Source organism: Ciconia boyciana, chromosome 7 (assembly GCF_034638445.1).
Source record: "Ciconia boyciana chromosome 7, ASM3463844v1, whole genome shotgun sequence".
In the NCBI taxonomy this organism is placed as follows: domain Eukaryota; kingdom Metazoa; phylum Chordata; class Aves; order Ciconiiformes; family Ciconiidae; genus Ciconia; species Ciconia boyciana.
In genome coordinates this window covers 61660241-61688005 of record NC_132940.1, presented here as the reverse complement: position 1 = coordinate 61688005, position 27765 = coordinate 61660241, and the positions used below count along the sequence as shown (strand labels likewise).

The 27765-nt window shown below is 48.3% G+C and overlaps 1 protein-coding gene across 5 annotated transcripts in view; it reads right to left on the bottom strand.

Annotated features, from left to right (window-relative positions):
* TNIK (TRAF2 and NCK interacting kinase) overlaps positions 1 to 27765 on the bottom strand; it is a 167502-nt gene that overhangs the window by 23518 nt on the left and 116219 nt on the right. For 3 of the 5 annotated variants that reach the window (XR_012043487.1, XM_072868176.1, XM_072868179.1), the window contains exons 11-20: positions 26367 to 26433; positions 25317 to 25521; positions 16483 to 16593; positions 15906 to 15992; positions 14546 to 14746; positions 9650 to 9814; positions 7593 to 7832; positions 5141 to 5247; positions 2252 to 2415; positions 789 to 886 (exon numbers count right to left, since the gene is read on the bottom strand). Coding sequence is in view for 4 of the 5 variants with exons in the window: in XM_072868176.1 (XP_072724277.1) it covers positions 789 to 886; positions 2252 to 2415; positions 5141 to 5247; positions 7593 to 7832; positions 9650 to 9814; positions 14546 to 14746; positions 15906 to 15992; positions 16483 to 16593; positions 25317 to 25521; positions 26367 to 26433 (1445 nt within the window). In the remaining variant the exon portion in view is untranslated. The remainder of the gene's footprint in view (positions 1 to 788; positions 887 to 2251; positions 2416 to 5140; positions 5248 to 7592; positions 7833 to 9649; positions 9815 to 14545; positions 14747 to 15905; positions 15993 to 16482; positions 16594 to 25316; positions 25522 to 26366; positions 26434 to 27765) is intronic. The other 2 variants (XM_072868177.1, XM_072868180.1) reach the window with 2 other exon arrangements.

Sequence of the window (27765 nt, the reverse complement as noted above, 5' to 3'; positions counted from 1 at the left end):
CAACCTTGCATAGGCATGACCCACTGAGAAAAGATATCACTAACCTCATCTATAGCTTTCTTATAGCTCTGTGGGTAAAGGAAGAATAATCAGCATCAGAGGAAACAGATCGGGACAGGAAAAAGCCAGAGGAAGGGCAAGCAGGTTAGAAATAAAATTAGAATTGTTAGCTCAACGCTGTGGAGTGTAGAGAAAAAAACCAACATCAACAAAACATTAATACACATTAAAAAAAGAGAAGCAATGGAAATTCATTTTGTTATTAGGCTGACTCTGCAGTTTTAAAATACAAATGTCAACAGCATTAAACCAGGAGGAAACACTTCGGATGAGATTTTGCTCAGAATAATAAAACGGGAGTGTACAGAAACCACTACCAGGTTTGGTTTTAAGCTGTGAAGGCTGTCGGGGGCCAGTCGCCCAGCCTTCCCAAGCAGAGCATCCCTCCGCCGGGCTGCTGCGGGGGGACATGCAGCACGGAACACAACAATGTGCCATTGGCAACCACCGCGCCCAAGCTAGCAAAGCCCTTAAGCATCTGCTTCACGTGAAAACACAGGCTTAAGTGCTTTCCCCTAGACTTGGGCTCCTGATAAAAACTCATGCACTCTCTTAAGCATTCAAATCTCCCACAGGTTCTTGCCATACCGCCGCTTTCCAGTCTCTCCGCTGGAGGAGCAATGGTACTAGCCACTTTTTTGGGGTCCCCGCGGTTGTGCTACTGCACCGAAGGGAAACGTGGCCAAGTCGGCTGACAACGTTCCCACGGGAAATAATTTAAGACTCACAGCGGGTCGGCTCGGTCGCGTCACGTCCCTGTTGTCTTCCTGCTTTACCTTGGCGGGCTCATGGGAGAGCACAGGGGACCCTTCGGGCTTGGCGTTCCCTGGGTGAAAGGCAAGCAGAGAGAGTGGGAATTAAAACATTGCTGAAAGCCGTGGCTGCATCCCATCGCCTGGACGGGTGGGCGTGGGGGGCTTCATCGTCCTCCCCCTTGCGCCGGGGCACTGGCAGCCCCTTCCCCAGCTATTTGCCCATGAAGCGTAGGAAGAAGGTGGTGAAAGCAGACAAGGACGTCCCAGACTCAGGACTGGGTGCCCTGTAAATAGGCAATTTTTGTCCAACTAATAAATTCCACTGCATTTTTCTTTTGTTGTCTCGAAAAAACCTCCTGCTCCTCTCTACTTGACTATATGGAGTGTCCCTCCACAGAGCGACAGAAACCATAATCCAGCGCAGCCTCCACTGACAGCCTTCTCGCAGTGTGACTGCCCTTTTTTCTACTAAAGAAACAAATTAACTCTGCAAAAGAGCAGGGCATGTGATAAATTAAAAGCTCTGCAGCATCTGACATTGCTAGGACATTATTTGTCACAGGATTCCTCATTAGTAGAAAACAAAACCAAACCAAAAAGGACAATTGGTGATAAACTGCTTTTATTGACTACCTAGAGAAGTGATGATTTCAACAACAGACACGTCATCTTACAGCCAAGTCATAAAAAATTCAAAGGATGGAGGCGGCATTTGTTTTAATGCACTTCAGCCTTGGGGATTTATACTGCGGGGCTGTGCCAGAAATGCAGATGTATGGGCTGTATGTGCTTTAGCAACTCCTACTACGATTAAAACAGGAGAATGGAATATCTTTAAGAGTGGCTCTAAGATGAGAGGAAACAATTCAGCTAGGAACATAAACCCAGTGTAAGCACAGCTGCCTGGTGCAAGCATTTTAGAGAAAGCTTCTTATGGGCTAATTCACTCCTCTGCTCCCATCGCAGGCTTTGCACGAAGATGAAGATGAAGCTCAAAAAAAAAAAAAAAAAAAAAGGTAAAAAAGAGATACCTACCCAAAGTGAAACACAATCCCAAAGAAACCATCACAGAAGTGAGCTTGAGCCAACGAAGATAGGAAGCATGCTGGTATTCTTTTTTTTTTTTTTTTACCCTACAGCATAACCCCCATCTCCTTTTGTATAAGTTACTTGGCACTGCAATGCTTCAGTAGAGTGCAGGAGCAGCACATGCTGCCGTGGGCATCCTACATCAGCATCCAGGCAGAAGGGAGTGTTGGCATCTCTGTTTGCAAGGAGGCCAGCTGGTCCCAGAAGTACATCAGAAATGACGAATCCTTTGGTTTTTTAATTTTTTAAAAAACATACATGAGATCACAGACCTCTTGCCCTTCCTGCTTATCAAACAAGCCTCAGAAAGCACGCCCGGTGCTATGGGATGTTTTCGAGAACCTCACCTCTGACTCTGTTGCGCTCGCTGGAGCCAGCCTGGGAGCCGGGCTGGGACCCGCCCTGGGAGCTGGGCTGGGAGCTGGGAGTGCTGGAGCTGGAGGAGCTGCCGCTGCTGGTCCTCTGCAGCGGGCTCTCCACGATGGGCTCCGTCCTCCTCAGGTCCGGGTTGCTGTGGGAGCACAAAACAGAGGGGCACTGTCAGATGGTGCTGCATGGACCTCCGGGGCTTCAGATCCTTCCCACACTGACAGGGACAGTTGGAAGGTGAGGAGATACCTCCTCTGCTGGAGAAGACCAGGCTGAGGTCTTCTCTTCTGAAGCTACTGAGCCTGCAAGCCCCACTGAAATCCATGGGAGCTGAATTAGGCACTCAACATCTTTATGGAGGCGGAAGACAACCGTGATGAAAAATTGGCTGGAGCAGCTTTCTACTCTTATTTTGCCAAATTCAGCAAAAATTAAAAAAATTCTTTGCTCAGAACTCCCCTTCAGCCTGTAGATGTGCAATGCTGGAGTTATCTGAATTAACCACCAATATTCATCATAAAAGCAGGAATTTGCAAATCGCTGTTAGACAGAGAAAGAAATATTTCAGCAAAGAAAGGATCTCAAGTTTGCAACAAGGCTGCAGATCACTTTTGCCACTTCCCAATTTTCATGGCTTCACTTTAAACTTGCATAAGATATCCACTTTTCTTCCTTGATTTCTTTCACCCTTGTGAACATACATAAATCTAGAATAAAAAGCATCCTTGATACACAAAGAGTGACTCAGAGTATCAGATGCCTTTAGGAAATTAATTCTTATTTGGCACTGAAATGACATCAGAAGACATATTCAACGCAGAGTTACGCAATTTGGTTTTATACAATATTCCGGTTAAGTGATCTTATTATTCAAAGTCCCGCTAAAAATGTACAGAAAGCTTTCTCCATTGAATCCAATTAGGACCCTGTGTACATAAAAATGATGCGGCAATACTGCCACATGACGTAACGCAATTGCAATTGGCAGGTGTGCACATGAAGTGCAAGGCGTGTGGAGGGTGCACGCCACGTCCCTCGGAGAACAACCACAACGGTGCCAATTGTGCAAAGGCCCTTTGCCAAAATGAGGGCGTTGGCAGAATCGTCTGGACACTACTTAGCATGGATATTATATAAAATCACTGCTTAGTGTTATCTTGCATTGACACACGTGGGTATTAAAATGGTGAGAGCAAGACAGTAACTTTCTGTGTCCAAGGAAATATCCCCTCATTTGTTACAATAGGGTAACAAATAAAAGAAAGCATATTTTAATAATATTTACATTTATGCATGCGAGGAATCAAGAACCAATAGGACAGGTGGTTAAAAAGTGAAATTGGAGAAATGCTACATTACTGTGAGAGAAATGAAATGTGAAACTATTTCACCGAATACTTAGTTTAATGGACATGGCAGCATCCTAATCACTTCCAATTTTCATCAAACTGAAGGCCTCCAGCTCATGCTGTACAGCTGACATGTCCTTAGCTAAATTAATTCATGGAATGTACTTGAATAAAATAATACTAATGTATTTACCTGTACCAACCAGGACTGGGACCGGGAGGCTGAAGGAAACACTGGGCAACCTTCATTGAATCCCACAGACTCCCATTATCCTTTTTACTTTCAATACTATCACTTACTAGGACCATGCAGCTCAATACTCCTCTGCATTTTAAATCGTCCTTCAAGCAACAGCTAATTAAAAGAACAACATTTTCAAGAATACAAAATGCTTTAGCCTTGAGCAATAAAGAGGAACCAACCACGATATGCGTGGTTTTTGTCTAATGTAAAAACCACCACCAAAAAAGATTCCTCCTCCTTCCGCTACCCCTGCCAGCCACTCCAAGCTGCTGCCCGCTGTACCCGAGTTTGCTGATGCATGGCTGGGGCACTGAGCTGGAAAGAAAGGCGTATGCTGAAAACTGGTGACAGCACATGGCCACGAACATCCCAGTGTTCGCTCTTGACCTCACCCTAACAGGACAAGGCAGGAAGAAGAAACCAAGGAGCTCCATCACGCAAGGCTATGTGGAACACATATTTACCCTGAGACTCGCTTGTCTGAGGTCTAGATCTGCCCACGATGCTCTGCAAACCAGAGACAAGCTCTCGCATGACTAAGCCACATTTTTTCCATCCGGCTCTGTGCAGAGCTTCTCAACTTCCCTGCTTGTTTTAAACATGCCCAGGGATAGCTCTGGCATGGCAGATGTCAGATGCGGTGCAGCATCCTTCCTCGGGGTGCTATGAGCGCGCCGTGCACACCAGAGTGCTGGAGACCTCGATCTGGCTAAGCTGAAGGCGCTAGTCCTAGGAAGCTGAAAGGAATCCTTGACCTACATCTCCTTGATCTACATCTAGGGAAGATCTCACCAAGCTGTATCAGTGTCTGTCCCCCGGCACATTCCTTGGTCATTATCTGTGAAAAGCTGCTCTAACAGTAGGAAACGTATGGTATGTATCACTGAGATCTCCCCACTGGCTTATATGGATCCCCTTAAATGCAAGAGGTGACACTGGGAGAACCAGAACCTAATTCCACTAAAGGGAGCGCCCAAATTCCCGTTTGACCCCACAGCAGCAGATGCAGCATCCACCTCCAAACCCTGCCATGCCCGGGAACGTACTCAGCCCAGGGAGCAAAACCTCCCAGGGATCCAAGCACTCGTGGCCTTTGCTGTTGTTACAAAATACTAACGAATGCAAAACTAGTTCATCCCAGCGACAAGAGAAGCATTGCAAATCTCGTGTTGTTACCAGTGAGCAGAAGCAGGGCTGAACCCCAGCCCGTGTTCAGGCTCCCCGGCTGGGCGCATGCTGGGATCACTCCTGCCCGTCCCCCTCGGTGTCCGTACCTTGCCCGAATGGGCTGGGAGCCCAGCCGGGGCCCCAGGGCGCTGCCGTTCCCTGGGGAGTTCTTCCTCGCCAGAGCAGGGGATATGGAAGTGGTTCGTTGAGGCACCTGGAAAGGAATGGAGATACCCTCTGTCACCGAGCCGGCCCCACCACGTCAGGCAGCCGTTGACACATCTCAGAGATCACCTTTCAGCGCTGCCGTAAGACTTGATTTACAACTGACTTCCCATTGAGAGATACGCAATATTTATAGCAATTATAAAACACACAGCTCTCGGCTTTTAGAAGGAATCACTGGAGTGTGAGACAGAAACGAGCTGCAAAGGTGCGGCCAGGGATGCTCCCGGCAGAGGAGCCCCGAGCAGCACACAGAGCAGCCCAGCTACCATCAAACAGGGCATTTACTTTTTCAAAAGCTGAATGTACGCACACACATATATACAATCTAAATCCAATAAACCCCAGAAAAGTAATTTATAAGGTAAAATTCAGACTGAAGTGCATTTCAGCAGCCACGGTGGAGCTTTTAGCATCTCTAGTTCAGATACAACATGCACCAGCAGAGAGAAGGTGTTGACTGGTGGACAAACAAGAGGATTGACAGTGGAAAGATCCAGACTGAACCACCTAACACTCGCAATCAAACCCTATGACCTTTGTTGAGCTTCAGATGCCGCTGCCAAAACCCCGCTGCCAGCACGACAGCTCACCGCCAACACTGCCAACAGAAACCCAAAGCCAACCGCAGCCTACGGGTGCTACGGCAGGTAACCCCAGAGCCCTGCCTCGTCCCGTGGGAGCACGGGCATCGCCGCGTGGCCACGGGCACGGTGGTCTCATCCCCTGGCAGTGCAGGCTGACATGGAAAGGCACGACGATACTCACTGTGCAATACCTTGCACCAGATAACAGAGAGGCCAAGGGCTTGGCGGGATTAGCAAAAAAAAGGATTAGGCTTTTTTTTTTTTTTTTTGAGAATAAACACACAGTTATGTTAGGCAAGATAAAAAGATTTAGACAGCGAGCTTTATATTCTGCGGCATTGCTAGCTACAGCTTTTGTCTCATTAAAAAGCAATCTCCCCTCCGGGTAGGGTACTCTGCAGTCGGGACTTGGGGATTTTTTTTTTACCTTCCTCTGAAGCATCCAGCCGTAAGCACTGGCAGAAACAAGACCCCAGACCACAGAGACAGCTGGCCCTGCCTCACGGGGCAGTCCTTTCATTCCCGCTTACAAACACATCAAACCCACTTCGGGCAGTAAAATGTGGTCAGACTCCCCATGGGTATTACTGCCGACAGGATGGCCTTAAATGCGATCTGCTGGAGACCCCTTCCACAGCTCATGTTCCCTCAGTCGAGGGGAAAAATATTCCACAGGGCTGGAAAACAGCTTCTTTCCAAGGAGCAGGTGCTGTGGACTCACCGCGTAGCACATTACTGCAGTTAAGAGACGCCCTTCTCAAAGGACTCAAGGCAAAAGCCAGCCTTAAATTGCAAGGGGTTTCTCAAAACTGGGTTAAAATCAGGCAGCCACCCTTCTGCACTACTGAGGAGCGAAGCACACAAACAACTCCAGGAGCTGTTGGCTTGCTTTTCCTCCTAATTAAGCACCAATGTCTCTTATCCCTTGGTGGTAGCAGAAATAGGAATATCATTAACATATGTGACATGCCACCATAGATCCCTTGCACAGGGAGGCTTACCTCGTAGCTGATATTTTGTTCTCAAAAAGGCAAGTCACTTACTTTGTTAATACATAGAAATACTGCCTCTCAATCAGGGACAAACACTGCCTCGCTGTCACTAATCAATTTGTAATCATTTTTTCTCTGTAAAAATCCTCCCAGGCGGAGCGCTGATTCACTGTAAGAGGAACTTTAATGGCCATGTGCTAATTTTTCCAAAATGAAGGTGTATAAACAATGTGTTCGAAATACTGGTCCAGAAGAGTCTTAATTAAAGAGGTACTACCAGACACTGCCAAAGTGTCAATGAAGGTATAAAGCTGCTGGAGCCTTTACAAGTCTTCCATCAAATATTGATTGCAACTGGAGGCACGGCACCGGACTAAAAAGGACCCGTCTTATTAAGTATGACAAATTTTATGTTCCTATAATTCTATTTAAACAGAAGGTTGTTTTTTATCCTAGGGAGATGAGATATTAATTTATTTTGGCCCCTGTCCAGGCTCGAGAACTTTCTTGCTGGAGCGCAACACTATTTTGCAGCGCTGCGTGTGCACCCAAGAGCAGCTCCCAGCATCTTGTGCAAAACCTGCCTCGGGAACTGCAGCCCCCGGGCAGGTCGGTACCCGCCGCAGAGCCACGGGGATGGGCTCAGTCCTGCCCACTCAGCTTTGCTGGAGGTGCTGAGCACAGCACCGTCCCGTGGGGACTTAGCTCTGGGATTGCGTCTTTGACGTGCTGAAAGTGAGGAGCAATAGTGTTACCTTTGGTGGAATGTCTTCCTCCTGCCGTAACCAAGAACTTCGGTCAAACTTTTCAATGCGAGGGGGCAGAGGAGGGTTTTCTGAGGTGGGGTCCGAGTTCTGCCTTGGCATCTCAGTGCGGTGAGAGGTCACCGTCAGAGCCTCCTGAAACCCAGCCAGTCCCTTTGCAGGCTGTTCATGCAGTGACTGAGAGCCAGACAAGGAGCTTCCTTGGGATTTCACAGTGACCAGATGTGGAATCTAAGCACCAAGTCAAAACAGAACTATCAGTACAAAATGGAAAAAAAAAAAGGAATTAAAAAAAAATTATTTAAAAATTTGATTTAAAAAAAAAAAATTTATTAGCACTTTGGATGCACTAAAAAGTCCCCTCGATTTGAGATCAGCACTGCCTTGGTTTCAGGAACTTCTGACTTACATTGCTTCAACGCAAGAGCTATTAAAAATCACGCTTGCACGGCTCAGCCTTTCAAAATCAGGCAATATCATGCTTCAGTCCTGACCGCTCGTGCGTGCGCACGGTGACACGGCTCGCGCCGACAGCCCCGCGCCGTTCTGTGGGTACCACCCCAGGAGCAGGGGCCGGCTGCTCCCTCCTGCCAGCTCCCGCACACACCATGCCCGCCCCAGGCTCTGCCTGCCGCTGGCCGAATTTCCAGCTCCTACGCCTGCACCTCTAAGGTTGTGCTCATGAGGTTTGGCATGGATTTTCCTTGTTAAAAATGAAAAAAAGAAGGAAACGATAATAAATAATAATTAATAAAAAAAATTGTCAGGAATTCTGAGGCATAGATGGCTTAAAAAAATATCTTGAGGCATGAGTTTCTATAGGTCTAGGTAGCTCCTATCCCATGGATCAGCTCTATAGATCTAAGGGTCACGAGTGAAAGGAGTGCTGACATCTGTTTTGGGAAATCTGAGAAATTCATAGTTAGAGTTTGTGAAATCAGAGCTTCTTCCCAGGACCATGTGAAGCTGCACTTCTTTGATACAGCGGGGTTGGAACTTTTATCTGACATTTCTACATACATGTCTACGTACAGATGTACATGTATTGTGTATATGTATATGCATGCATACATTCACATGAGTCTCCGGGTTTCAAACAACCTTTTCATTAGTATCTTATTGCCAAACAAAAGTCTTTGTAGCTGTTGACAATATAGGTTGTCAAAAAGGTCACTGAAAAGTATTTGGTCAATCGGAGAGATTACAGTGAAGTGGGGTTTTACCCACTTCCCAACGTATATAGACCATGTACACTGGGGAAAAAAGAGCCGCATGTTTAAGGGCCTTCCTGCACGTATTTTGTTTAAAGCTGGCATTGTACTGATGACCTACAGCATACCACACGTGGATGGCACTTAGTTGGCACATTTTCCCATAGAAAGCCCATGTGGACATGGAGCAAAGGCTTTGTACTTCCCTCTGAAATCCCCGCAGGAGTCTGCGGAAGCACTTCCAGGGGCTGGACCAGAGCCAGCACCGACACTCGGTGCAGAGCTTTCAGTGGCAGAGTACTTACAGACCTCATGGCTGGGAGGAATTTTTAGATGGTCATGGTGATCTATGCCCTCTCCAGATGTGTTTGTGACTGATGTCAACTCAATGGAAAACCAAAACAAAACCTTGAATTAAAGCGGCAAAGAAAGCAAAACCTCTTTCTGATGTTCCTCAGCATCAAAGCGTCCTGGGTCTTTTGTACCAGGCGCTGTGGTTTTTTTAGTCCTTTACATAAACCAGATCCAAAGAGGAACAGAGCAACTGCTGCACTGGACCAGACCAGCGGTTCCTCTCAGTCCTCCAGCTTGTTTCTGGCAGTAACCAGTATGTGATGCTTCAAAGGAAGGTATAAACCAGCGTGATGTTTCTAACACATGGAGGTGACAAGAGGAATCCACTCATGAATGTAGATGCTGCTCACGAATACGCTTAAGGCTGAGAAACCAGGGAGCAAGACGCTATTTCCCTCTAATCCGCTCTTTTTCTTGTTACCTTACCAGCACCCCCAGCATCCTGGCTCCGGTAGGTGAGCCGGCCGGGGGAAGCACCGTTACCTGCGGGTCCACGGGTCGGAGCAGGGGTGGGGTCCGGGCCGGCTGCACACCACTAATGCTGAAAGACTCCGAGCGAGGAGGCAGGTTGGGGTCAGAAATTCTGTTGGCCACCTTATGGGGCATGGCCGGCGAGCTCTGACGGTTGAGCCGGGAGCGCTCCTCCACCTGTGGCGAGATGGGGAGAGTGGGTGAGTGCCCCATAAAAAGCCATTTCCAACTGAAAACCAAGGTATGCAAATATATATAGGAAGCTCTCTTCTCTTTAAGTATATCATACATATTGTATGATCATGGAATCCAAGTTACCCAGCAGATTTTGCAATAAATGCATTTTAAAGACACCAAAAGGACTATTTGTATTTATGTGCGTAATTCATTTCTGAATATGAAATGGAAAAATAAAGAAAAGGCAACATGCCTCAGAGAGGTGTTTTTAGAAGATGGCTCCTGAGAAGCTCTTGCTTCTTCTCAAATGTATCTTTAAGCAAGGGGACCCTTTTCCTTCACTACTATAAACACCATGAGGAGTGCTTTTGTTTGATCTGAATAAAAGAATAAATATGGCAGCCATAAAATATCTGGCTTTGACCTAGATTTAGCGAGTTTGGCACCTTGTCATGTATGGAAGGGGAAAAACCTCTGTTTCTGGTAGAGAAATAAACCCAAAGCCCAGTGCTTTCAGTTACTCTTGATGGAAATACAGTGGTTTCAGCTAACCCAGACATACGTGCAATCTGGGTGCTCCTGCAGTTAGACTGTATGCATTGATATTCATGCAGCATATGCTATGCAGAATTTTTGATACCTCGAGATCTGATGTATATTTTCATTTACGTATCATTAGTGTGTTAAATACGCTTAGCATGTCTTGATTCCACCATATACAATGTCATGTTAAAAGGCAATCTTTAAAACAGGTTTGCTTGGAAAGAACCACAGCTCTTCTTTAAGTAAATACTTCTGAAACAAAAGAGCCATTATATTAATAAAAACGAATCTTCTCCTCTTCCAGATACTGAGCAGGAGTCCAAGTAAAATTTAAGTAAGAGATGTGTGTTACGGACTCTTTCCTTTCTAGCTCATGAGGGACCACCCGGGCCACTGCTGTGTCCCAAGAGGTTGTCACAACTTCCCCTGGCACTGCCCACTGGCTAGCAGAGGCCGTGCAGAGCTCGGTTCAGCGATGCCCACAGGAGCGGACGCAAGGATGGGAAGGAGAACTCCCTCTGAACAAGGGAGCAGCAGCACGAGCACTGGGTCACAGGCTCGGTCCAGTACATCTCCTTATCAGCCCAGCCTTGGCACAAACGACAGCAGGCAGAGACGGTGCCGCTGCCGAGCCCTCCGGCTGTTTGTAGGCGCTCTGCGGCACGCTGCCAAGCCGTAATGCGTGGCTGATTTCGGAGGACTTCAAAGCTTGCGTGGGGGAGAAGGCAGGAGAGTGATGAAATGGGGCTGTCTGTGTACTGGGAAGGAGAAAGACGCTTGGTTTTCCCGCTGCCAGCATCTCCTCGCTAACGCTTTGCTGCACCAGCACAGGAGAGGATGCTCTTGGGACTCTCCAGTTGTACTTCATAGAGCCTTACTGACTCCACCGTTAAGCAGAGAGGGGGAAAAAGCAGCAAAACCCTGCAGGAATTCATCATTGCTCTGGTTCCAGTCATCTCTAATTGAACTCAAGTTCCTCTCAAATGGGAAACATCCCTAGCAGCTTCTGTGCAGGTCCCAGTGGAAGGCTGCTAATGTTTTAATACATCACTTCAAAGCAAGAGCAGGATAAAAGCCACGGGGACTGAAGGAGGAGCTGACGTGCGCGTTGGCTGCTGCAGAGAACAGCATGGCTCGTGACGCACAGCCGAGCCCCGAACTCCCGGGAAGCTCTGAGCTGCAGGAAAGCACCGCAGAGCCCGACCACCGCATGGAAAACATCCGATTAAACCTGTCCCCTCCTTTATGCATGGTCATGCATGGCATATACCTGCCCAAGCCTGTCCTTCAGCTGACCAAGCTTCTTTGTCACTGAGAAGTTAGACCTGGCTATCTGCATCACTTTGTTTAGCAAATACTGGTTCATAACAGAAGAGTCAGTAACAGAGAGAGTTGCTAATTACAGTACTACTACTTAGAGTGCTAATGCCACGTTCCTGGCTGGATCATCAGAGGGTCCCAACATGATGTCCGAAAAGGCCCAGCTAGTCCTTGATGATAAGAAGAGATGTGCCTGGGTAAACAGGGCAGGCCTGGGACAGCACCCAAGCTATATCCCAAGTTAACTTCCAGTGGATAACCCTTCACTCACAAGAAGATCAGTAGAAGGGACAGGAGATGGGCATGTGCATCCATGCGTGTTGGTAGGACTATCTGATCAGATGGTTTTGTTTAGCATAAAAAGAGAAATCCTTGACTGTACTCCAGGGAAGCTATGAAAGATGCGGTAGAACCTGGTTCCTAACCCAGAGCTTTGTCTTCAACAGCAAGCCAGTCCCTCAGCAAGGGGACGCAGGGACACAACCGCAAGGTGAGCAGCCACAGCCTCACCTTTATGCTTTACCCCATGTCTGCAGGGTCTTGGAGTCACCATGTGAAGATGAGTGAGGTGGGAAAATAAGTGCATAAAGAAGAGGCATGAAAAGCAGAGAGGGGCACGGCACGAGGAGAACTCAGCTGTGGCGATCAAGCTCCTGAGAGAGAAGACTTGAGACTGATGAGCAGAAAAACAAGGACGGCATGGGATATCACGCAAAATCCTCAGGAAATATCCCAGTAAGCCCTGAAGAGCCTTGAGAAGTTGTAGGCTGAGCACCAGACTTGTCTTTTCCTTGTTCCCAAAGGAAAACAGTGTCTCATTTCTGTTAAATTAGTACGCATGGGTTGGGTATGGAAATTGCTAAACTATAGTAAGAACCATGGTAGGCTGATTAAGTATCAGCACAAGTCTATCTGTATAGCCAGCAAGGATGGTACTTCAATATATGCAGTGAAGTAGCTGAATTGTGCTAAAAGTGGGACTGTGCAGTAGATAAAACAGAGGATGGAGGCAAGAAGAGTAGTTTTGGGAAGCTCCCAAGGGTGTTGTGCCAAGGCAGTACATCAAACTACTGGTCTCAAGAGGATAAAGATGCCACAGTCGCTGCTTTGAGCATTTCATTAGAAACCAGACAGAGTGACACAGGTAAAGAATAAATGGTTTGGAGAGCTAATTGGTGGAAGCTGGAGATGTTCCCCAACAACAGGAAACCTCATCTTCCCTATGATTTCAGCAAAGGGTATGAGGCCACATTCTGCTGCTCTTGTTCACGTTGTGCAGTTCCCAAAACCCTGCTTCCAGTGATGGCATCAAAAAAAGACGCCTCCCCCATGAAATAGAAGAAATGGGCCTTTGTATTTGAAATGGAAAGCTAAATCCAGCACTTTTCTCTTTCACCTCAGATAAAAAGTAAGATTCCTTTTTATATATCTTTGTTAGAGTTTTGAAGACAGTGCCAGAGGTACTTTAGCAACATTCTAGAGGATTTATTTAAAACCAGGCAACAAAAGACAGAGTTTACTCCCTTTTTCCAGCCTGCTACCTACTCTCAGCACTTCTGCAGATGGACGGGAGAGACCCAGTTCTGCACAAAGCCGCAGAGGCACCACCCAGGTGGAAGCCCCTCCTGTCAGAGAGAGCTCAGCACATCTGGAACGTCTGCAGACCCACTTTACCAAACCTCCTCTTCTGCTGGAAGGGCTGGAGAATGATGCTGCAACTCCATGAAAATATGTCGTCTGGCGCATCGCCACCAAAAGACTCTGAAGACTAAATTGGAAGGGAACGAAGGAGAAACTCAAGGGCGTATAAAGAGGTGAAGAGTTTTTGACACCCACATCTATCTTTGTGATGGTTTAGAAAGGCTAAGAACTGTTTGTATTATTGGCCTTTGCTTAGCAATGGATAGCTGATTGAATTTCTTGAGTATTTGATGCTTGCAGGTATTGTGGATGCAGCTGAGGGCTTCCAAGAGGAAAGACCAGGAGACAGCTGCATGTTGGATGCACATCACATCTCTGCCAGGACTAAAGGGTGCCAGAGATTTGGCAGCAGAGCAGTGATCCTGCTTAGTAGAAAGAATAGGCGAGTTATTAAAAGATCTTTCTGTCCAGGAGTAGGGTTACGAAATTAAACCAACTAAGCATAAAGAACTTTAGAAAAATTAGTAGCAAGATTGCGCACCAGTCTTACTGAAGCCACCACAAAGAGATTAAGGAGGAAGAAAGTGTTTGCACATGATCCTGAAACCGCACTGCAGACAATGCATGTCTTCATCTTTTCAAGACTATTCAGCCAGGCTATAATTAATATTCAAGATCTCACAATTGTTACAACAATTCCCTCTTTCTGCTGGAGAGAAAAAGAAAATCAGCAAAGTGGCTTGACTTCCTGAAAATCGTGAGAGCAACCCCAAGAGACAGAGCCTTGAGCATGGGAGGAAAAGCTGTCTGGTCCCTGTTTGATTACAGGGAACTGAATTAGTGCTCAGCAAGGAACCCCGCTACAACCACCCCTCTGCATGTGCCCCTGACCCCCAGCAGACTTGTGGACGTGCCAGGAAGGAGCATCAGGAGTTCCTGGCATGTCCACAAGTCCCCAGCTATGGGTGAACCCCTCTAGGAGTGATCCATCCTCTTCCTTGCATGCCCTCATGGAATAACTTCCTTCCTACACTCTATTTCCTTGCACAAGCATACCCGCAGATGCACAGACATTGCATTGAACTGGGAGCGTTTCCAGTACAGCTAACGGCATCTGCTGGAGGCTGACCCAGCAGAGCACAATCTGCCATATGTCTTTCGGACCAAACCGTGTGCCCAGCCCTGCAGATGCAGACAAGCATCACCATGCTCCTCGCTCTCGCCTACCTCCTTGGCCCACGCCGGTTTCTCGCTGGCATTTATCCCTTCTTTGTAATGGTAGAGCGGTTTCTTCTCTGCCGGCCTCTGGTCCTGCCGCTGCTGCTGCTGCTGCTGCTGCAGGGAGACCAGGTAGTCCCGCTCCTGCTGGAGCTGCCTCTGCAGCCTCTCCGCTTGCCGCTGCTCCTCCAGCTGCTTGCGCTTATATTCCTACCCAGAAGAAAACACAGTGACACGGGTGCCTGGCCAGCCTGTAAACACAGGGCTGCAAACTGGAGATTTATCTGTTTGGGTGGAAAATTGGGCCTGAGTATCTGAAAGGCTGTTTTCTGGCAGAGCTCATTGATTTGAACGACTTTGGGGACTGAGCTGTAAAGCATCCTGGAGGAGAGACAGTTGGGAGGACAGAGCCAGCAAATGCAGAGTTGTGACCCCGGCGTCGGCACTTTGCGGCCGGTGAACTGCCCCGTCTGCTGGGACCGGGGGGTGCCAGCGCTGCCTCACCAGCGAAACACTGCGAGACCCCGCAGGGGCTCAGACGTTCCCTTATGAGTTACCATTGACTTTGCCCAGATTCTTCTGGATGGGAGGAACAAAGCATCAATCCAGAGGTGCCAAACACCACTGGGTCAGACAAAACCCAGCTGAAGCCAAGTCCTCTGCAGGACGAATTTATTGTCGTGGGAAGGGCTGCACAGCTGAGCCAGCTGTATGATCTTTCTGAATCCCTGCGGCTCTATGAGGTTTAATGAGTAAATCACTTTGAAAGGGCCTTTTTAAAAGGCCAGGGCTTGTGTGAGGGTTTTTCTTTTTCCTAAATAAAATTAATAGCAAGAGAGAAAAAGAATAATCCCTGCAGATTAAAAGAAAACACAGTGAGAGTAACAACTAACAGCATTAAAAAAGGATAACTCGAAAATAAATTAAAAAAAAAAAGAGGACATCTAGAATGCAAACAGCACGAGAGGGAAGATAGAGTGTTCCTGTGAGGAAATTAAAACAAAAGCCTTCACTCAGAATATGAAAAACCGCATGGCAGGGTAGGTTTGCTGGGTGCAGGCACGCGACAGCTCGACCATGGTCCAACATGCTGCCAACAGCCTTCAGAATTACACGGCAACAGAGAGAGCTGCTCCTCTCACGAAGGCACGAGCATGCCGACGCCGCGGAAGGGATGCAACGAGAGAGGCGTGCACGGCGAGGGGACCCAACCAGAAGCGGCAGCGGGGGAATCGAGCCATGCTCACGGCCACGGTGTCCCCCACGTCTCGGCATGGCAGGAGGCACTCGGGGCACATGGGCGCACGTGGGCACATGCGGACGCGACTCGGGCAGAAAGCGGCAAGCGTGGCCGGGGCCTCCCATTTACCAGAAGTAGTGCTTGCTCCTGCAACAACTGCTGCTGCAGGATCTCTAACTGTCTCTGCTCCTCCTCTAACTGTCGCCTGATGTACTCCTGGAGGCATGGGCAGCAAGGATCAAAGGAAAAAGAGAGAGAAAGTAAAAGAGACAGTATTTCCCAAAAGGAAGGAGAATGAGGTGGGCACCCGCATCCATCCCGCCCAAGAGCCGACACTGATCAATCAGCCCAGGCACCCTCCATCCCTGCCCAAAGAGCCTGGGGCACCCATCACTCTACAAGGGACCTCCGAGGCTAAAGGGTGAAAACCACCGGGAAATGGCAAACATTAACTGGGAACATCACAGAACCCCACCCCAGGAACCAGTGGGTGGGAGAAACCTGCATCAAGTGCCTCCACACCTGCGGGCCGGCAAGTGGATCCACATGGAAATAAATGACGGCGGTGGAAAGCGACACACGCAGCGTTAACAATTAAGCAATTTGCTCTCAAGTGGCAAAAAATATGAGTGTTTATGAGAAAAATCTCTGATTAGAGGAAGAGGAATCCGCGCTGAAGGCGACTGCCCTGCTCCCGCCGGGTTACCTGCTCATGCTCCGCACGCCGCCGCTCCTCCTCCCGCCGCATCTGCTCCTCGTAGTGCCGCCGCTGCTCCCGCTCCTGCTGCTTCCGCAGCTCCTTCTCCCGCCTCTGCTGCTGTGGGGGCAGGAGGCACAGGTCAGCACCCCCACTCCTCCCCCCGGGAGCTCAAAGTCCTTTTTCTTACAGTTTTTGGGGAGCCACCTTGCCCAGTGACCTGCAACGCTCCCGCCTACCCGAGGAGATGCTCTGCCAGCAGACAAGTCTGTTTGGGGTGGTAGAGGGGCTCGCCGATCCCACCTCATGTGCTCCGGTGCCCAGCACCGGCTACGGAGAACCCACAGCATCCTCCCGGCCAGCACCGGACAATGCAGGCATTTCTTCTCCCACTTGCAGGTGAAGCCCCGTGGGCAGTGCCTGGTCACCACTTACCCGTGTGCCCGACCGGTGGGTTAAATCGGGCCCCGGACACAGGGGGGCTCACCCTGGGAGCCGCGCGAGCCCATCGCTTATGGGGAACTCATGTCTCAGCCCCAAACCCACCCACGAGGATGAGGGAGGGTGCTGGGGGAGCTACTGCCCACCGAGAGGGGAACGTGTCCCTCTGACGTTTACTGAGACCAGAAGCTAATACAGAAGACCCCAAATCCAAGGTTTTTTCCTTTTTGAAATGCAAAATGAGCAGGGTGGAGGGACTTCCCTTGCCAACCTCAGGCCACCCCTGCCCTCTGCCTCCTGGGTCGCATCCCTGCTTGCTCGGCTCTGTAGCATCTTTGCCAACAGCAACCCAGGGCATTTTGGGGTGATGATGACCTACAGCCTGCTGTGAGCCATCCGGGGTGCACTGGGCACCCAGGTGACACCCACAGCCTTTAACCCGGCATAAATCCTCCAGCTACCCGAACCACCCTGCTCTCCTGTCCTGGGGAGCAGGGGCTCGCAGCAAGCTGCTGCAATACTCTGCCATGAAGCAGAGGGGCCACAGGCTGCTCCGCACCGTAGCCCTGCAGCCGGAGCATCAGCAGAGGGCACTCAAATGCCAATATTGGCTACTGGGGCTCTGCAGCCTGCCATAACTCCATCATGCGCTGGGTGCAGCAACATGCATGCAGCGCTAACGGGGAGGCAACCCGCTGAAGCATAAAGCTGGTCCTTTTCTATCCCTTTTTTTCCTTTTTTTTTTTTTTTTTTTCCCCTCCGTGGCGAGGCAGGCACTGGAGAGGCTGGCAATGCCGTCCGTTAGCTAAATCACAAGGAGGTCTGGAACTGGCAGCTGACTATGGCGGCTCTGCCCAAGGAGCTGGCTGAGCTATCCGGAGACAAAGATGCATCCACTTTAAACTGCTGCTCTGCAGTAAACCTGCACTGTATATACAGATGGATTTGATATCTCTATCTATCTATCTATAGATATCTATATAGATATCTACCTATCTATAGATATCTATATAGATAGCTACCTATTACCTATCTACATATTACCTATCTACATATTACATAGATATTATATTCTATAGATCTATCTCTATAATAGACATCTATATCTAATACAATAGATCCATCTCTAATATATATATTTATAATAGATATCTATCTAACAGATACACTCTATTAGATATCTATTATAGATATTATAATTCTGTTATATATCTATTCTATATTCTACTCTATATTCTACTATATATCTCTATATATCTCCCTAGAGATAGATATCTATAGAAATCTTTATAGATAGATACCTATCTATCTTTATAGATATATCAATACTTTAACAAACATTTAAAGACACCCCCACATTTCAATATAGGGAGGAGCCCCTGCCTGTCTTGCTGCTATCTCCTCATCCACAGGTAACATCCACCGCCACCCTGCACAGGAATTCTGCTGATTTCCTCTAGCTTAACGTTCGAGCTGCAGCACAGCTTTAGTGCCACCTATAGCCATATTTATCAATGCTGTTCCACTCGCCTCAGGGAAGGAAAATTGCATCCAACCTGAAATAACCTGCCAGCTCCAGACTCTGGCGTGTCCCACGCCAGGCGCAGTCGCTCGCACTGCCCACGTAAGCCGGGGATGCATGTGTTACTCCGCGCGTACGCCCGTCCTCGCTGAGCACAACGCGAACGTAGGGCTGTTTGTAGTTTTTTGAACTCTATACTAGAAATTGCAGAGGATATGCCACCAGGACGTGGTAACTCTGCAGCAGTACGGTAATACACGGGATTTCGTGGCTTCACCAGCACTCCCTGACCTCCTTAGATGAGTGCTGTTGGTGATGGTCGCTGCTCCTGTGCACTCAGGAGCACGGATCTTTTGACTCATGGGTTGAATATACGTTACCCTGAGCTTCCAATCATAGTGCGTATCACTCTGGGTTTGGGGTGGGTTTTAATGTTGTCTTTTTCTGTTAAAATAGCACGCTGCTGAATAAAGCACATAATGCTTGTGTAGGCTGGGTTTGGCTGGCAGGAGGTAAGGCCGTGAATGCCACAGCTATTTCTTAACTAAAAATCACCCGATTGGTCTTTATTGCCAATCTGGCAGGCAAACAAAGCCAAACCCCTCCAAGGAAGGAGACAAAAGTGTTTTTCCCAGGGAGGGAGCAGTGTACCACCATCCTTCCAGGGGACCGCCTGGGCAGTGGCCCATTTCCACACCGAAAAGCCTATTTAACCCCAGGAGCTGGGAGCTGAGCCCCCCAGGCACAGTTTTCTCTTGAAGCCAGGCTTGATGCTCTTCTGGTTATCTGAAGGACCTCTGCACCCTGCTGCAGCCAGGCTCTTCGGGCTGAGGCTGTGAGCGGGATGAAATATATACATTAAACGAGGCCAGGAGTACAGAGCTTCCCTCCAGCTCAACGGCGTTTTTGTCAGGTCACATTATAAGCAAGTCATTTGTCATGGTCGCATTACGAACACCTTCAGCTAAACACTGCACTGCCATCTCAGCAGAGCTGGGCTGAACTGGCAGCGGCACAGCCTCCCGGCATGCTCAGCTGCCTTCCCTGTACGGCCCTGCTTCGGCAGCTGGCAAACATCTGGAGAGGACCTGGTACTGCAGTGGGCAAAGCCACCAGCAATGCCCCCATCTCCCCTCTACCTCTGCTCATGCCGGTGCAGAGCAGCACTGGGATGACATGGATCCTGTTTAAAGTAGGGATTAAGATCAGCAAGATGCAGCTGAAAACTGCATGTGGAAAGTGCATGTAGAAAGGAAAAAAAAAAAAAGAGAAGGGAGAGATTCAAAGATCTCTCTTTATTTGCCTCCTTTTCTCCCTGTTTTCTGCCCTCCCTCTCCCCCTGCGAATGCACACTTCCCACGTTTCTCCAAGCCTGAAACTACTGTGTGTATTTACAGTATCCAGATCTATTATTCATGCAAGGCAAGAGCGCCAATTAATTAGGACTGCATTTATATAACTCTGCAGGTAAAGCTATATGCAGCTGCTTGTAAGCCAGAATGGGATCTGACTTGCGCTGCACTAGAAATGACAGGTTTTAAATATTGATGAGGGAAGACACATGAAGGCAAAACCTCTGGTGGGAAGGCCCTTGGAGGCCTGGCACGAAACAAGGACTTCAAAGGAGCAAGCTCACTTTGCTAGATCAGATGCATTCAGGACGAAGAGCGATCAGTGAGCTGGAGCTGCCCCATGACCCCAGAGAGCTCGGAGAAGCACCAACACTTGCAAGAAGAGGCTCCTGGAAACCTTGGCTGCTGCTCCCAAACACGAGTGTGGCCCAGCAAAGAAGTGGAAGGGGAATTCCAAGTGACAAATGAAAATAAATATTCTAGGTAGTTGCATTGTTGTGACAGGCTCATTTATCTGAGCCACCAGGGAAAGAGTGACTGTGGCTGGAACATCATCTTTCCTGACACACCAGGCACTGGAGCACGGAGAGGTGTTTCCCACCGGTAGAGAAACTGGGTCAGAACTTCCCACCATGGTAAATGGGGATCTCATACGCTCTGAACCATCACAGGAGCTTTTAGTTCGGATCATCGTGAAGGGATGCTCCATGCAGGAAAAGGCTCACGCTTCAGAAACTATGAGTTCTACATGCTTTCTAACCAAAGAAAAACTAGAGAGATGTAAGGCTTAGCACATACCTGTACTACAGGAGCTGCTGTAATGCAGCTCTCCTTGGAAATGGGTACAGGACTGCTGCTGGGACCACTGCAGTGCCCCTGTGGTACCATATTACTGTGAGGAGGCTGTCATCTTAATGAAAATGTTCCTACAAGCTATACGACACCTGCGTATGCAGAAGAAAATAACCACCACCATTTTAGCTAACCTAAGTTTTATCTATAATTAATTGCTAGAACGTTTTTGCATCACTTTGTAAGAGCTTCCAGTAGATGGTCTTCTGATGGTTAACATATAAAGGCGCTGCAGCAATTTTTTTATCCCCTGAACATCCAGCTCTGTAACTGCACTGAATGAAACCTCACATGCAAACAGCAAGATGCTTTGATTAGCCTTCTATGTTCCCTGTAAAGATCTGACCTTCGTTTTATACCTAGAAAGGAAAAAATCCACAACATGGCAGAAAAACGAGGTTATGTAAACCCCTCCCTGACTACATCTGCGCACTGCTGCCAAGGAGTCTGCACGGAGATTTGTCTCGCAGGATCCCTAATGCTCCTGAGCGGGAAATGTGTTTTTCCTACAGCTCAGCTGGAGTTTTGGTGGTTAAACTGGTGCAGCAAGGCTCATTCTGTGCCAGCAACAAATGGAGGGTTTATTAGGGAACTATATATCTCTAATATATGTATATACAGGGAAAAATTAAAATATATTCAAGCCTATTCACCCTTCTGCGTTACACAAATATTTTCCTTAGTGCTATTCGATCTACTGATCTTTAATTCTCTAATTTGGGGGGTTTTGCAGTTAGTTCTGGTGCACATTTTGAATTCACGAGACCAACTTTCTGCACGAGGGAAAACAAAGCTGCAACTCTACTCCCATGAAGGTCCCGGTTTCAAAGCTAGCCTGGGGATTTTTACTTCCACCGCAATTAAAGACAGCTGCAAATCTAAATCTCTCCGGCTGCCTGGAAGAAGATTCAGCCTTAAAGAAGGAAATTGGTCAGCTGTTGAAAAAGGAGACTCAAGTGTCCGACAGATGCAAGGAGGCACGCTAAGGATGGCAGCAGGTCTTGGTGGCAGCATGAGGTGCATCAAGAGACCACCAGCAGACTTCCTTACTTGACTTTTTTATATATGCACTTGGCGTTATTGCCGGAGCAACATTAGGAGATGGTGGACTTCCCCAAAAAAGCCCTAAAATGAGAGGTACTTTGTGAGAGGTTCAGAAATCCTGGTTTAGGAAGATCAAGATGACAGAAGAAAATGGGATTCCTTCATTATAAGCTCTGCTGGGTGAGGGAACAGAAATGGTGGGAGCTCTATCCCTGGCAGTATTTAAAAACAAGACTGGAAAACCACAAGAAAATCTACTGAAGGTCTGCTCTGACAGAGGAATGGACCAGTTATCCCACTAACCGCCTTTCTCCAGCTTTTTCGCTGTGCATCTCCAGTACAAATTAACTCCAGGCATTTTTGAGCTTGGCATCCTCCGAAGTCAATCCTTTCGGTGCTGCGCTGGGGCCCAGCCGATGTGCTCGCTCAGCCTGGCCACCTTCACGGCGTCTTATGATGAGTCAGAGCTCTTCCATAAACACAGTAATGTGCCTGGCAGTACTAAACAGGCTGACTTAGGAGCCCCAAAAGCCACCAGCTCCAAGTGTTTATTTGTCCCGGATGCTCTATTGGGTTTTAAAGGTCAACTTCATTTTGAAAGTACAGTAATCTGAGTCTTCCACTGGTCTCTCCTCCCAGAGATCTGCTGGTACAGTGCTGCCTGTTGGAGGCACACCCCATCTTAGTCAGACCATAAAGAAGCATGGCAGAAACCATGTTCCCATTAACAAAGATAAATCCAGAGCAAAGAGTCAACAACTGAAGTTAGTGCAAAGCTAGCGTAAGAAAATGCAGAGAGGCCAAAAGGCGACAGCCTGGCTGCTGCTGAAGGGTTTGGGTGCCATCGTGGTGGGTAGGAGAGCTGGAGCAGCGTTGTTCTCTGGAGCAAAACTGCAGCGACATAGATGGAGTGTGCTGGCTGCCTCCGGGCAGCGATATCGAACTTGGCACAGCTGTGACAGCCGCCGTTTGGTACTCCGTCTGGCCATCAGATGCTTCCTGCCTCAAAATACATGGGAAGAACATACAGACCAGACTATATCCACCACTGGTTGGCTGTGCTAGAAATAGTGGGACAGCCTGGGGGTACAAAGCCCTTCCCGTGTCCCCGGGCAGAGGCAGCATCCCTCCCCAGGGCAGACGCTGGGGCTCCTCCACGAGCAGGAAGCTCAAGGGGAGGATGCTCAAAGCTGCTTGTGCAGCTCCTCTATCCCACTCCCTGCAGGAGCAACAAAACTTTCTGTTTGCTAAACTCTGCCTCTGCTATTTTTCTGGTTTTCCTACAGCAGCCCACAGCAGATACATGACACCTCGCAGCTGGCAAAGCTGCAGCCGGCTGCGCTGGGGAGCGTCCCTCCTAACCACTGCCACAACCCACCGTGTTTGCAACAGAGGGTTTGTACCTCTTCAAGGACTCCTGCTTTAATCCTCACCATAGCAACTCGGCTATGTTTCTTGCTCGCCATGCAAACGGTGTCTAATAGAGAGGAGAGCTCTTTTTACTCTGTGGCTGGAGATGCAGGTGAGGCTAAACCTGGCTAGACAGACCCGAGAAGATGCTGGGGCCATCGCAGCCGCCAGCGCGCAGCTACCCACTCTGCCCTAATCCTGGCTGAGCCCACGGGGCTGATCACACCAGTGGCCCCACGCTGGGGCGGGCAGAGGATGCTCCTCAGGTACAGTCCCACTGTCTTTCCCCACTTCTCCGACATGGCAGGAGCATGAAAACGCCTCTTCGCCGGCTTTGCCCCAGCAGATCTCTCCCTTTCAATTTAGGTCCAAAAATTGTAAGGCAGCTGGGAAGAAGGCAATGGGTGAAGAGCCCAGGGGGGCTGTTAGAGCCACCAGAAACAGCATAATTGATTTAAAATCCTGGCTATGGTGGCATTAGCTTTTAACGACATGGGGGAAAGGATGGGGGGGACCGGCAGAGCCAGGGGGGCTGCACACAGCCGGGCCCTGCAAGGCAGCACCTCCGTAGCTCAGGGCAGAGCTCGCCAGCTCAGCAAGGGGATTAGTCCTCCATTCAAAACCTGCCTGGGAAGCAGCAAAGAGAGAGAACAATTTTCTTCTATGTGAAGAGAACGTATTAATACAGCAGCAAGCATTGTATTCATTACAGGATTGCAGCTAATCTGGTGTCTGCTTTTATTCTGCTGCTGTTCTGCTCCTGTACTGCTTGCAGCAAGCAGACGGGGACAAAGGCAGAGCCAGGCTTCCTCGTGACAGTCCTCAGATCTACTAGGGCAGGGGATTTCAGGGTGCGTCTACGTGCAAACCCCGTCCTCTCTCAAAGCAGCGTGCCAGCTTTGGGAAGAATACAGGATGCAAGCAAAGCCTGACCTACAATGTATTGAACACGCAATGCTCTGCGCTCTGACAACACGACAGACCTACATATTTACCAGACTGAAAAAATGCTTTGCCTGGGATCTGCCTGTGTTGGTTTTTGCCCTGGAGGGGGTCAGAGGACCACCTCGAAGAGGGGCCGTACCATCAGCATCAGCATCACCATCAGCTGCCTGAAATTCCTTCCTGTCTGCGCCCCTGGCCTGGGGGCCATTACCCAGCACACCGAGAGTCCGGTTAAATGGAAGAGACACCCTGCCTCGTGCAAATTAAGGGGGTGGCTGCTCTAATAGCCCATTTACTGCAAGTCCTTTTTTCAGACATATCAGTGACCTCTTCAGAAAGCTAATTTAATTACCCTTAACATATGAACCCTTCAATGAGACACTTGAGATGAGTTCAGTGCGAGGCAATGGGTTTCTTTGTGCAAAACCACATGAAAACCCCCAAAACAGGAGAACCCCTGCCTTAATCTTTGGTGGACGTCTGCAATCCAGGAACTGAGAGCTAAACCAAAAGCAAGCGCTTCATACAGACAACGCAGCTGGGCTGTGCAACTCAGGGACACCCAAAGTCATCCGGTCAAATCCTGCAGCTGGATTTTAAATGGGGTGGATAATTTTATGACCGATCGCATTTGTAGCTGGTATGTTAAGACAAGGGTAATGAAATCTTATGCTTCGGGGCACATATGGATCATTGCACAAGTCAGGCAGGCATCTGCCCCTCCCCTGCCAGAGAAATTGTAATTGGCAGGGACTGGAAGGACTAAAGTTGAAATTGGGGATTAAAGGGGACACAAGTGGCACATGGATCTGGGGAAAGGGCAAACAGAGCTATTCAGCTTCTTCTCAACTGTACCAGTCCACAGCAGCAAATAATGATAATGAACTTGACAGATGCCTGGATCAGTAAGCATTTTGCCCACCTCGACTGAATACAGCTATCACCCCACTAATGGGCTAACTCTGCCCAGTAGTTCCAGGGATCCTTTTAAGTTTGGTATTTCAAGGGTTTATTTATAGCAAACCAGCTCTATTACCTTCACAAGAGTTGGCAACACTTACTATGGTGAGGAGAGTGGCTGGAGGCTGGTATGCAAGAAGCATGAGCGGGGGGTTTGTCCAGTGTACCAAAACATTTGGGGTTACTGACTAGAGAGGTTAGGACATGATCTTCTCAAACCAGGCTGAGAACAGTCAGTTGGGACCTTATACCAGAAATCCCGCTGTTCTGCCCCAAAACAGTCTTTGCCAGCCCAATGCTCGTCTCTGGCCAGTTACCTCCTCCAGCCTTCGCCTCTGCTCCTTCTGCTCCTCAATCCGCTTCTGCCGCTCGGCCAGCAACTGCCGCTTGTGCTCCTCGTTCTCCCGCTGCTGCTGTTCCAGCTGCTGCCGGCGCAGTGCCTCCGACCGCTCCTTGTTCGCCAGCTGCAGCCTCAAGAAATCCCGTCTCAGCGTCGACTCCCCGGGCAGGTTTAGGATGGAGCTGCATAGGAGAGAAGCATCAGAGAAGATCCCCTCCCCGCATCCTTAAATCTCTTGCCAGAGGAAGTTCTGCATGACTTTCTGCTATGGCTCCTTTCCCCTTCATCCCGACAGCATCCCAACACCTGACAGAGCTTGCGGAGCAGTGGATGGAGGCATGGGGGGACCACAAATGTCAGGGCAGGGTAGCAGACACAGCGCTCTGTTCACAGCTCACCAGCTATTTATTTGCCAAAGGTTTCCTTTACATTAAGTTTCTAACCAAAGCGTCTTGTGCTGCAGTGGCACACACTATATTTAGCTGTTCACAAAGCACATTTAGCATGAATCATTGCCAGCTATTCAAATACTACATTATCTCAGTGAAATAATGGAATAACCTGATACTAATTACAACGGCTCTGAAAAATGTCACCAAAGAAAGTTCCAGCCCTACCATGCTTACAGCAGTGCCGGCAAGGTTTCATGGTGAAAAGTTACGTGGAAATAGGGAGTTACACTTGGATGTAAGGAACCGCATTTTAAAGAGTCTTCTTTAATTTCACCTCACATTTTTTCCACGTCTAAATACCCACATTCCTGTGACAGCACCACACCGCGCTGCAGATCCTCCAGGCAATGGGGTACCCACGTCTTCTTTCCCAGCTTTTGGCCAAGGTGACCTGTACCATCAGTTTATACCCACGTACCATCCAGCAGAGGGAATATACTCTGTTCTGCCAGGGGATGGGACTGAGTGCTCAAACTGTCCTTTTTCCATCTCTAGTTTGTACGAGCCTGTAATCCAAGCCAATGTTATACAGAGTTAAAGAGATGTAAGGGTAGAAATGAAATGCTGATTCTTACCTGGGCTCTCCGGAGTCATTTTCCTCCTCCTCCTCCTCACTTCCACTGTACTCGTACTCTGTCTCATCTAGGAACAGAATTGCTCATCAGTGCCCTTTGCTGGACTCATTTGTTTTTCCAGTGGTTGAAAACCCCAGAGCTCTGAAGGCAGAACAGACAACTCTCTTTTTCTCGCATGACAAAGAATAAGCAGCATTATTTCTCTCCATTTTCTGTTTTTATGGGGGGCTGCAAGGCCAGGGAAGCACAGGTGGTCTCCCTCGGTGCTGGCACCTTGTACGCCCATGCCGGCTGGGACGAGGGTTGCAGGCATGGCCGGAGTGCTGCGGGCAGCACCAGCACAGCGGGCAACAGCCCCAACTACCAAAGATACTCGACGTAAAGCTGCGGGGTGTCCATAAAATAAGAATTTATCCCCATATGACAGTGAGTGACCCCCTTCTTCAGGAGGGTTCTTCAAAGGGAGGTGTACCACAAGCTATTGAAGCCACAGGCACTGGAAGGTGGGATTTAACTACGGCTCTGAAGGCACCAACTCCTCTCTCTAAGCATATGCTCTTCCTATGCAAATCCATTTATTTTCCAGGCAATGAAGACATCTACATAAAAGCCCAACTGCAATATTGTGCTACATACTGTGATTTCTATTGGGATATCATCTTTATCAGATGAAGGGAATGACAGTAAAAGAAAGGCTTGCATTTATCCAATTACTCTCCATCTCTAGGGTCCAACCTTCATTTGCCGGACTAAACACATTTAATACTTCACTGGAATCCCCTTTTATTGTTTTGATGGTAGTGAAATCTATTACAAGGGGCTGGAAGGTACACATGAAAAATTAATACCGCTACCAATAAGAAGAGAAATAGCGACATATTAATTTGCTGGATTATACAAATGAGCTTTCAAATTAAAATTCAGTTCACAAGCAGCTGAATACTTTAACAAGTTTGTTCTGCTATCTGATCTTCCTTTCAGAGGACCTTGATAGGGCCTGGAGAGTTCACTGAAAACATTCAGTTTAATAGGTTATTCCTAGTCAACGGGATTGCTTTGGGGCAAGGGTCTTATCTAGATGTTCGTTTGCACAACTCTGCTCATCGCTGGTGCAGCATGAACATCACGTAGATCAACAGATGTGGCATGAAATATGTGAGCTGGGAAAAATTCAGCTTAGCAGCTTCTCCCTCCCACACGCCAGTACATATATATGCAGACGTAAATTTTATACACACATTTTAATGAATCAAAGCTTAAATGTTCCATGTGGAAATTATCACCTGGACAAAAAAGACACCATTTTTCACCAGGAAAAAAAAAAAAAAAACTGAACATTTAAAAACACTGCTTAGCTCTGATGACAATCACATGTAGGCATTGTATGAACACCGATTAT